Raw genomic sequence first — 12,415 nt, forward strand, 5'->3', positions numbered from 1 at the left:
CAGCTTCCTCCAAAGGGGACACACAATGATTGGAGGAAGCCGGATTCGTCATCAATCTGCTAAAAAAGCAGCAGCTGCGGGCGGAGGATCGGCGTTATGTTTACCATAGCGCAAAGGTAAATATTTTACAAAATAAGCATAATTGTAAACTTTAATGAATTACAGTGCCCCTGGTTTTAAGATTATTATTTGATACTGGACTTTAATTTGTTTAAGTTTACAATTACTTTAATACACATTCATTTCATAAATCAATTGTATGTATATCGACTGCAACTATAGTTGATTTATTTAAGTGCAAATTTGCTGTCTCAATATATCCCAGCATAGATCCTCAAGGATCAATATGGTGGCAGTTTTTTCGCTCCTGTGGCGAAGCCACCCTGTAGTAGAGGTGTTGTTAGGCTCTTCTCCATTTAACACTTATAGTGTGTATGTCAATATATTCACATATGCTGTAATGTATATCCCAGCATAGATCCTCAAGGATCACTACAGTGGCAGTTTTTTGCCATAGTGGCTGAGCTACCCTCTAGTGGAGGTGTTGCTGGGACTTTTTGTTGCTGTCCATGTTGGTCTTATTTACCCATGTTGAACTGCCCCAATTTGTTTTCTGTGAGATAGTTTTGATCTCTTCTATATACCAGGTTCATTTTCATGGGGAATGAAGAAGAAGGTGTGCACTAGACTAAAATTGTTCTCGATACCACTAAATGATTTATGTATTGGATGCTGTAATCCCTGTATTTTTTGTAGGAACATATTTTGGTGCCTACTCACTCTCTATCAAACACTCATATACAGTTTTATAAATGTTTATGTTTACTTTATACAATGTCACATTTTGGTCTTATTTCTCTTTTTTATTGTAGGTCATGTTTAATAAATGGAAACCTATGTGGGTCACATTGTTAGAAGATGGAATAGAATTCTACAAGAAAAAAAGTGACAGCAGTCCAAAAGGAATGATTCCACTAAAGGGAATGGTTATCAGTAACCACTGCCAGGAATTTGCTAAAAAATCGGTAAGATTATATTTTCTTAAAATGATATTGTATTAACAGAAGTAGTAGCATCTTCATTAAATATTGGCAAAGCCTTGGTAATCCTATAAGTATGTATGCCTCTTCTTTTAAAAGCAAAGCTATTTTTTATACTAATTAAATGAAAGAAACAAATGTATATATTGTATTGCCCAGAACAAATTGAAAAGTCCTTTAGAAGCCCCTTGATTCCTTACGCATCTTTTGCATAATAATTTCATGACTTATTTTCATGTAATATGCATTAATTATATATATTCCTGTCCAAAAATAAAAATTAAAGCTATATTATGTATACTATATTGACAGCGTTATTGTTGTCTTTAGTGGTGGTTCAGCCATTATACTCAAACTAAATCACCAGGGCAGTACCCATGTAATAGAATCAACAATTACTTTTTAGGGTAGCCTCTACAACATAACAATAGTATCCTATAACTGTTACTCACCAAGATTACAAGTTGTGCGCTAAATAACGCAAAAAAGATAGCGGTATCACACTCTCCATAGCGCTGCCATTACAAGTTACAAAAAAAACCTTCTTGTGTTGTGCGGTTTGGTTTGTTAAGCTCCATATCGCACAAAAGCCAAGGCCTGACTTGACGTGCTTGTGCACGTTTTCCCCCATAGACATCAATGGAGAAAAAGTGTTAGAAAAAAACTAACATCTGCGATCGCGGAATGACGATCGCTATAACCCAATCCCCATTGATGTCTTTGGGGAAAAGAAACACCTTAACATAAACCCCTATACTAAATACCCCTAATCAGCCGCCCCTGACATCACTGACACTGAATAAAACTATTAACGCCTAAACTGCCACCCCCACATCACTAACATCTAAATAAACCTATTAACCCCTAAACCGCTGGCCCCCCAACATCACAACTACGTTAATAAACCTATTAACCCCAAAACCGCCGCCCCCCACACATTGCTACTACTATAATAAACCTATTAACCCCTAATCCGCTGGCCTACACATCACTACTACTATAATAAACCTATTAACCACTAAACCGCCGCCACCCCACATAGCTAATACTAAACTAAAACTATTAATCCCTAAACCGCCAAACACCCACATCACGACACACTAAATTAAACTATTAACCCCTAAACCTAACACCCCCTAAATTAAATTTACAATATAACTACCTTTAAATAAATAAAAACTTACATGTGAAATAAAAAAAAATAAGCTTAAACTATAAATTAACCTAACATTACTATTTAAAAAAATAAAAATAAACGAAAAATAAAAAACCTAAGTTACAAAATTAAAAATTCCTAACAGTACAAACAAATTAAAAAAACTAACATTACAAAAAGAAACAAACACTAAAATTACAAAAATTATAATCTAACATTACAAAAAAAACACTAACATTACGAAAAATAAAAAAACACTAATATTACAACAAAAATAAATTAAATTATCCAAAATAATAAAAATTCAACCTAATCTAATACCCCTATAAAAACAAAAAAGCCACCCCAAAATAAAAACACCCCTAATCTGTCAACAAAATACCAATAGCCCTTAAAAGGGCCTTTTGTAGTGCATTGCCCTAAGTTAAACAGCTATTATAAAAGTCCCCCCTAACAGTAAAACCCCCCACCCAACCAACGAACCAAAATAAAAAAAACTAAGTCTAAAAAAAACCTAAGCTTCCCATTGCCCCCAAAGGGGCATTTGTATGGGAATTGCCCTTAAAAGGGCAATCAGCTCTTTTGCGGCCATTAAAAATAAAATAAAAAAAGCCCTACTCACAGTTCCTGAAGTCCGGGCATCCATCTTCATCCAGACGGCAACATCTTCATCCTTCGCGGGGGAATCTTCTATCTTCGTCCCAGTGGTGCGGAGCTGTGACGGTGCGGATCTGACCAGGACCAGCGGCGACGCAACATCCAGTGTGGAGCCTCCTCTTCATGTGATCTCCGCTGCACACTGAAGCTTGAATGCAAGGTACCCCTTTTATATTGGGGTACCGTTGCATTCCTATTGGCTGAAAATTTCAAATCAGCCAATAGGATGAGAGCTGCTTAAATTCTATTGGCTGTTCAAATCAACCAACAGGACACCTGACTAAAGCAGTGCACAGTATAATGCTGATGCTTTCACAAAGCATTTGACATTATCCCCATGGAAATGAGCAAGCCTCTTGGCAACAAACAATAGCAGTACCTGCTGTCCCTCCTCAAGTAATCATCGTCATGTGCACACTTTGTTAGATGGTACCAAAAGGTTTGGAGTAGAACACTGATAGGGGATGGAGCAGACTATACTTGGCAACACTAAAGTGTAAGTTATTTTGTAGATTTTTGGGAATGTTATTAAAATACTTATAAGCTTTTTTCCACTTTTTTTTCCACACACTGTTTTACCTCAGTTGACCCTTTTATAATAATATGCACATAACTCAAAATGTTTTATGGCATTTTAACTGTTTGTAGGTAGACAAAATGCTGTGTAGAGGATCAAAAATAAATTACCCTCCTCATTGAGTTAAAATCCCTCTGCAAATAACCCTATCCATTGCTATTTTACAAGTAACGTTGCTAATGCTGAAAGAGCAATATTGATGTTTGACATATATTTGAACATGTCTGACAGCATTGGAAGGAGTAATACAATCAATACTTTCCAATTTTACTACTATAAAAATAGATGGGTAATTTTCTCAAACAATATAGTAGGTGTGTATATAAGAAATGATAAAGTCCTTAAAATTTACAGTTTTGTATGGACAAACTGTCAATAATATTCTAAAAATACATTTGAAAACGTTTAAAGGTGCATTGAAGAAACATTAAAACAATGATATGCCATCTGTAATATATACCTTGAGGATTCATAAGAAGAAAAAAGACTTCGGTACTAGATATGGAGTGCCAGTAAATTTGTTATTAGTGCCATTTTGGGCACTTATGCCATAGGGTTGTCACTGCACTATACTGTTTTGCAAATATTGGGACATACTGTAGAATATGAATGTGTAAATAACTTAGTTTTAGCTATGTACTCTATACTTTAATATCACAGCATGATGAAAAGTTAAAGGATTACTTTCTGTTATATTTTTTAAGCTAAACAACTAACATATTAAAGTTAATAAACATTAATTAAAACCTACTGACCTATATTTTCTCCAAAACGAAGTTTCATAACGTTCTAAAAGTTATATCTTTTATTCGCCGATGATGTCACGTTATCCTGCCCACTATTTTCAGCACTGCATGTTCAAAATACTTAAACCAATAACTTTGTGTTTAAAGTGCCATTTTGAAACCTAGGTATTGTAAACGGATTGGTACAGAGCAAAGGATACCCACGGAGTGGGTTTGGAAAACAATTAAATTTGCAGACAAGATTTCTGATATACGGTAGAGATATGTTAATTAAATGCTATTGATAAAAAGCGTATTTGGGGTAGTTAGTTAGAAACAGGCATAGAAAATATTTACTTACAGTGGCCCTTTAATAAAAAACAGAAATGTGACGTACATTATTGTGTGCCACAATAAGTAACAAACATTATTAAAAGAATAATTTGTTGTATCATCCATGATCATACTGTTCAGCTTAAATAATATTTTTTTTTTATGGTTTATTTTGAAGGTAAAACTTAGTTATCATTACTATCATTAATTATCATTCTGAATGACAATTAAATATACAACTCAGTAATGTTTTTTTGCTTAAAAGTTTGTCTTTAAGCTCACCACAACCAAGCAACAAGATCACTACTTTCAAGCTTCTCACCAAGAGGAACGAGACGCTTGGGTTAAAGATCTAAAAAAGGCATCACAGTGCATTCTAGATGGTCAGCGATTTGCAAGGAAATCTACAAGAAGGTCAATAAGGTTGCCAGACACAATTAACTTGAGGTCGGTATAAATTTAAGGTGACCAAAGTTATAAATATGTTATCACTAGATTTTTGAAAGTTTGTTGATAAATGAACAGCCAAATACATTATTGGACAAAATAGGCAAAAAACTATGATTGCTTGGCGAAAAAACAAATCAGAGTTATATTGTTTCATAATGATATACAGGGGGTCTGACCATACATTTGTAATTGTCCCCCTGTCCATTCCTGCCACAGTATTACTAATGACTGATTATAGGGGCAGCACTAAATGCTGGGTTTTAGTCATACATGAATTTATATTCTTTTAACATTGAAAGACTTGCAAGAATTTTGTTAATATTAGTGGTCTATATTTGCTGCTCCCATTGGCAATATCAGTAACGAATACAAATCCAAAATTCATCCGAAATAAATACCTGAATGGATGAAATGTGGCTGAACCAAACATTTAAAAAAATCGTAAAACTAATCTTTTGGATGAAACAATTTTTTTGTCTGTACACATCTCTAGTTATTACCTAGGTTATAGATAAAGAAATATTTGTGATTCTAACATTTGTAAATTCATCATAAAATTGACACATTCAGTACCAACTTCACAGTATATATGTCTTTCCAACTAGGGTTTCAAGATACCCTAGGGTGCCACAAACCTCAGATGAGCATGTCACTCATCTTAAAAGGATATATATATATATATATATATATATATATTTCAAAAATCGAAAAAGCACTCACTGGACTGTGTTTAAATCTACATACCTGGCTACAGCATCCTGGCAAGTTGCAGTTTGTTGGTGAGAGTGCACATACAATACAACCTTGACTTATATATATATATATATATATATATATATATATATATATATATATATATATATATATATACTGTATATATATCCAACAAAGTGATGAATCCAACGGACGGTATCCATACTCCCACACTTTACACAGCAGGATTTACAAACCATTTTAATAGTACAAGGTGAACCAAAAGTTTCGGCTCTCACAGGAGCCTTTGTCAATGGTAGCCAAAGCCATGTCCGTTTTGGCTTTGGCTACCATTGACAAAGACTCCTGTGAGAGCCGAAATGTTTGGTTCACCTTGTACTATTAAAACGGTTTGTAAATCCTGCTGTGCCAAGTTTCTGGGGAATACGGATACCGTCTGTTGGATTCATTACTTTGTTGGATGTACATATGTTTGGCAGTGCACCAGGTGGTTGCTTGATTGGAGTGTGCCGTTTCCACACTGAACTCTCGATATACACACACACATATATAATATATACACGCACGCACATTTATACTTATACACATACATGCACATACATCCTATATATCAGAAATTAAACACTGCATTGCAAGTCAGTTCTTTTGACAGACTTGCATTTTAGCCAATCAATGCCGACTCCTAGACAACTTCACATGCGTGAGCTCAATGTTATCTCTATGAAACACATGAACTAACGCCCACTAGTGGTGAAAAACTGTCAAAATGTATTCAGATTAGAGGCAGCCTTCAAGGTCTAAGAAATTAGCATATGAACCTACCTAGGTTTAGCTTTCAACTAAGAATACCAAGAGAACAAAGCAAAATTGGTGATAAAAGTAAATTGGAAAGTTGTTTAAAATTACATGCCCTATTTGAATCATGAAAGTTTATTTTAGACTTGACTGTCCCTTTAAACCATTTACCCTCACTTTTTACTATTATTCAATAATAAATGTTTTAAAAATATTACCATACCAACCACTGGAAAATAAAATACATTTATAAATATACAGTATTTGTTTTGTTGATAGCAAATTCAATTAACTTTCCCTTTGTTTTCCAAATATTTTTAGAGTTTTGATTTGAATGTATACGATTTAGTAACTTACTATATTTTATTATTAATTTGTTTTATTATAGTGAATTATTCAATGCAATGAAAGATCCAGATAAAGGAATAAAAGAATTAAAACTGGAGAAGGACAAAAAAGTTTTTAATCACTGCTTTACAGGTAAAAAACAAAACAAAAGTGTATTGCCATAAAAAATATGGTATACCATGTCTGTAATTATATATTAGTTTAAATAAAAGTGATTAAACATGAGCAAAGTATTCCATTATAATTCTTAATTACTAAAATACTTGTCAATCATATCATTTGATGGATAGATATTGAGTGGCCTTTATACAGCGAAATTATAACCTTTTTATATCCGATAAACTACATATACTATGGTACTAAAAAGAAACTTGGATTAGGTCATTTTCAAAAACATTAAAAATGTATTTAAACAATGGATAAGAAATGTTAAACTGCTTTTGATTTTCTTATAACCTCTCTGCATCAGCAACACAAATGAAAACCGTTGGTCTGTTTATATGAATGTGAATACATTATTTAAATAGTGGCCAAGACACAGTTATTTTGAATGCAGTTTCTAAAATAGTGAATAGTATGAATTACTAAATCTTTAAAATGTTCTAATGCTTGTATGTGTGTTAATTTATTTTACAATTTATTATCATATCATGTGACAGGTACCTGTGTGATTGATTGGCTAGTAGAAAGCAAGTCTGTAAGAAATCGCCAAGAAGGTCTGATGCTGGCCTCTGCCTTATTGAATGAAGGTCACCTTCAACCTGCTGGAGATATTTCAAAACAAGCAGCTGAAGGACTAGCAGAAACAACCTTACTCGATACATCTGAAGCATTATATTATTTTGTAAGTATCAGATTCATTAAAAGGGACATAAAACCCAAAACATTTCTTTCATGATTCATATAGAGAATACAATGTTAAACAACATTCCAATTTACATCTATTGTCTAATTTGCTTCATTCTTTAGATATCATTTGTTGTAGTAATGCACATGGGTGAGCCAATCACACGAGGCATCTATGTGCAGCCACCAATCAGCAGCTACTGAGCCTATTTAGATATGCTTTTCAGCAAAGATCATCAAGAGAATGAAGCAAATTAGATAATAGAACTACATTGGAAAGTTGTTTCAAATTGCTTGCTATTTTTAAATCATGAAAGAAAAAAAATTGTGTTTCATGTCCCTTTAAGAGTAATCAGCTTAGATTTTTATTCATATTTCAAATAAACTTAATACTAACTTATTAAAGGGACACTGAACCCAAATTTTTTCTTTCGTGATTCAGATAGAGCATGCAATTTTAAGCAACTTTCTAATTTACGCCTATTGTCAATTTTTATTTGTTCTCTTGCTATCTTTATTTGAAAAAGAAGGCATCTAAGCTATTTATTTTTTTTAGAACCATGGACAGCCCTTGTTTATTGGTGGATGAATTTATTTATGATAATAGGAGTAAATTAGAAAGTTGCTTAAAATTGCATGCTCTATCTGAATTACGAAAGAAAAAATTTGGGTTCAGTGTCCCTTTAAATTATATATGAAACCACTTAATTACTATCTTGACTACTGAAACCAACTCTTAATTGACCTTTTTCATTTCCCCACTATTCTCCCCCCTTATTTTTCAGTTTTAAAATTGAACCAGTTGCAAAATAAAGGAAATATCAAAATTGTGTAAATTCACACACAAGCAATTGCAGTATCTAGAAGTAGAGATGAGTAAGCACATTCTCAGATGATTGTTTCACAAAAAAAGAAGACATATATACAGTATATATATATCTATATACTGTATATATATATATATATATAAAGGAAATAATAGACGCAGTAAACCTCAGTTAGGGCGAAAGTGATAATAGTAAAAGAAATGTTGAATGGTTCAGACGTGTGAGGGTTTGGGATTATAATCTATTTTTTATTAAATTAGCAACTATTAATGAATTTTACTGTAGATACTAATCAAACGTACATACTATGGTACTAGTACAAATCCCTAAATACTGAATTCAAAAATCTAGACATTTTTTTTAAATATAAAGTCATTAAAAATGAACATTTTTCCCACCAGTTAATCACTATATACTCTACCTGCGTCTTTGGTTTGGCTTTTGTGTTCTAAAATGCAATTACTAATCTATATTTATCTAAACCGACTATTAAAGGGACAGTCAAGTACAAAATAAACTTTCATGATTCACATAAGGCATGTAATTTTAAACAACTTTCCAATTCCAATTAACTTTTATCACCAATTTTGCTTTGTTCGCTTGGTATTCTTAGCTGAAAGCTAAACCTAGGTAGGCTCATATGCTAATTTCTTAGACCTTGAAGGCCGCCTCTAATCTGAATGCATTTTAACAGTTTTTCAACACTAGAGGGCGTTAGTTCATGTGTGTCATATAGATAACATTGAGCGCACACACGTGAAGTTACCTAGGAGTCAGCACTGATTGGCTCAAATGTAAGTCTGTCAAAAAACTGAAATAAGAGGGCAGTTTGCAGAGGCACAGATACAAGGTAATTACAGAGGTAAATGTGTATTATTATAACTGTGTTGGTTGTGCAAAACTGGGGAATTGTAAATAAAGGGATTATCTATATTTTTTAACAACATCAATTCTGGTGTTGACTGTCCCTTTAACTTTCTTATTACAGTATTGTAAATCTTTCTGTATACAAAAGTATTAAAACTTATATAAAACTACCTTTAGTTTGCATGTAGAGGCTGTATTATGATGTTAATATTGCTTAAATTATACAATATATTGTTGTTTATACCTCCCCTCTCCAAGATGTCCCATTTTACAGATGCAAATGTAAGACTATTCTGAAATCCAAAACCTTGTACAGTCCCGAGCAGTTTGGATAAATTGTTTTGTACCTGTACAAATAGATGCGCTTCATTACCTGAGTTCCACACAAAAAAAACCTTGGTGGGACGGACGTGGCCCTCGGGCAGCCCTGACCTATTCTCACCCAACTGCCCTCCTCAATTAAACTATTACTTCTTTCTTTCCTCTTTCAGAATCCCCTCTAACACCATCTATAACACTTGTGCTAAACATTCTTTAAGACTCAATTTACATATTATACATATTCATTTAAGTTTAACAATGGTATTGCAAAATCTGCTATACACTTTCTAAAGAGCACACCAAGTTTTGCCAGCTGATATCATTTCTTGACTCGCACATGGAAATGTTGCCCCTTCATTATCAGTCTGTTTACTTCAATGTTATTTTACAATGTATTTATTGTTCTCCTTTATAAAGCTGCATAACATCAGCATATTGGTTGTGTGTTTGTGCATAAAGTTGTAAAATGCTCTTTCAGTATAGATACATTTATTTATTTATTTTTCGGTGGTCTGGTTTGGTTTCATAGTTGGAGATAACTTCATTCACATTTAAGGTTTGCTAAAATACTAACATATATTGTTTTATTATTTTACAAAATTGCACTATTGCATTTTTACTTTTTTAAGCACAGTATTTACCATTTGTATTTACCATACAAATTGGAAGTTTCCATTTGGAACTTTTGTACATGAATACACCACTGGGATTTAAAGTTAAAGCATCTTTTTTTTATTACTTTATTATCCACTGCTCAGAGAGAGGGATGACTAATAACAAACAGTCAACTGTTCTTTTTTTTTTTTTAAGCTCAACTAAAAAAAAGTTGGCAGAAGTCAGATAAGAGTCTATGGCCTAGATTTGGAGTTTTGTCGGTAACGACCCGCGTAGCTAACGCCGGCTTTTTTCTGGCCGCACCATAAAAATAACTCTGGTATTGAGAGTCCACATAAAGGCTGCGTTAGGCTCCAAAAAAGGAGCGTAGAGCATATTTAACGCAGCTTCAACTCTCGATACCAGAGTTGCTTACGCAAGCGGCCAGCCTCAAAAACGTGCTCGTGCACGATTCCCCCATAGGAAACAATGGAGCTGTTTGAGCTGAAAAAAAACCTAACACCTGCAAAAAAGCAGCGTTCAGCTCCTAACGCAGCCCCATTGTTTGCTATGCGGAAACACTTCCTACGTCTGCACCTAACACTCTAACATGTACCCCGAGTCTAAACACCCCTAACCTTACACTTATTAACCCCTATTCTGCCGCCCCCGCTATCGCTGACCCCTGCATATTATTATTAACCCCTAATCTGCCGCTCCGTAAACCGCCGCTACTTACATTATCCCTATGTACCCCTAATCTGCTGCCCTAACATCGCCGACCCCTATATTATATTTATTAACCCCTAATCTGCCCCCCACAACGTCGCCTCCACCTGCCTACACTTATTAACCCCTAATCTGCCGACCGGACCGCACCGCTATTATTATAAAGATATTAACCCCTAATCCGCCTCACTAAACCTATAATAAATAGTATTAACCCCTAATCTGCCCTCCCTAACATCGCCGACACCTAACTTCAAACATTAACCCCTAATCTGCCGACTGGAGCTCACCGCTATTCTAATAAATGGATTAACCCCTAAAGCTAAGTCTAACCCTAACACTAACACCCCCCTACGTTAAATATAATTTAAATCTAACGAAATTAATTAACTCTTATTAAATAAATTATTCCTATTTAAAGCTAAATACTTACCTGTAAAATAAATCCTAATATAGCTACAATATAAATTATAATTATATTATAGCTATTTTAGGATTAATATTTATTTTACAGGTAACTTTGTATTTATTTTAACCAGGTACAATAGCTTTTAAATAGTTAAGAACTATTTAATAGCTAAAATAGTAAAAATAATTACAAAATTACCTGTAAAATAAATCCTAAGTTACAATTAAACCTAACACTAGACTATCAATAAATTAATTAAATAAACTACCTACAATTACCTACAATTAACCTAACACTACACTATCAATAAATTAATTAAATACAATTCCTACAAATAAATACAATTAAATAAACTAGCTAAAGTACAAAAAATAAAAAAATATTTACAAACATAAGAAAAATGTTACAACAATTTTAAACTAATTACACCTACTCTAAGCCCCCTAATAAAATAACAAAGCCCCCCCAAAATAAAAAAATGCCCTACCCTATTCTAAATTACTAAAGTTCAAAGCTCTTTTACCTTACCAGCCCTGAACAGGGCTCTTTGCGGGGCATGCCCCAAGAAGTTCAGCTCTTTTGCCTGTAAAAAAAACCATACAATACCCAAGCCCCCCAACATTACAACCCACCACCCACATACCCCTAATCTAACCCAAACCCCCCTTGAATAAACCTAACACTAAGCCCCTGAAGATCTTCCTACCTTGTCTTCACCTCACCGGGATCACCGATCTGTCCAGAAGAGCTCCTCCGATGTCCTGATCCAAGCCCAATCAGCCAATCAGATTGAGCTCGCATTCTATTGGCTGTTCCGATCAGCCAATAGAATGCAAGCTCAATCTGATTGGCTGATCGGATCAGCCAATCGGATTGAACTTGATTCTGATTGGCTGACTCCATCAGCCAATCAGAATATTCCTACCTTAATTCCGATTGGCTGATAGAATCCTATCAGCCAATCGGAATTCGAGGGACGCCATCTTGGATGACGTCATTTAAAGGAACCGTCATTCGTCGTTCAGTC

General features: G+C 34.1%; 1 protein-coding gene across 1 annotated transcript in view; it reads left to right on the top strand.

The window, feature by feature from the left end:
• PLEK (pleckstrin) overlaps nucleotides 1–12,415 on the top strand; it is a 98,860-nt gene that overhangs the window by 59,612 nt on the left and 26,833 nt on the right. The window contains exons 2-5 of the mRNA XM_053709324.1: nucleotides 873–1,025; nucleotides 4,754–4,935; nucleotides 6,836–6,927; nucleotides 7,455–7,639. Of these exons, the coding sequence (XP_053565299.1) occupies nucleotides 873–1,025; nucleotides 4,754–4,935; nucleotides 6,836–6,927; nucleotides 7,455–7,639 (612 nt within the window). The remainder of the gene's footprint in view (nucleotides 1–872; nucleotides 1,026–4,753; nucleotides 4,936–6,835; nucleotides 6,928–7,454; nucleotides 7,640–12,415) is intronic.

Source organism: Bombina bombina, chromosome 4, assembly GCF_027579735.1.
Source record: "Bombina bombina isolate aBomBom1 chromosome 4, aBomBom1.pri, whole genome shotgun sequence".
Classification (NCBI taxonomy): domain Eukaryota; kingdom Metazoa; phylum Chordata; class Amphibia; order Anura; family Bombinatoridae; genus Bombina; species Bombina bombina.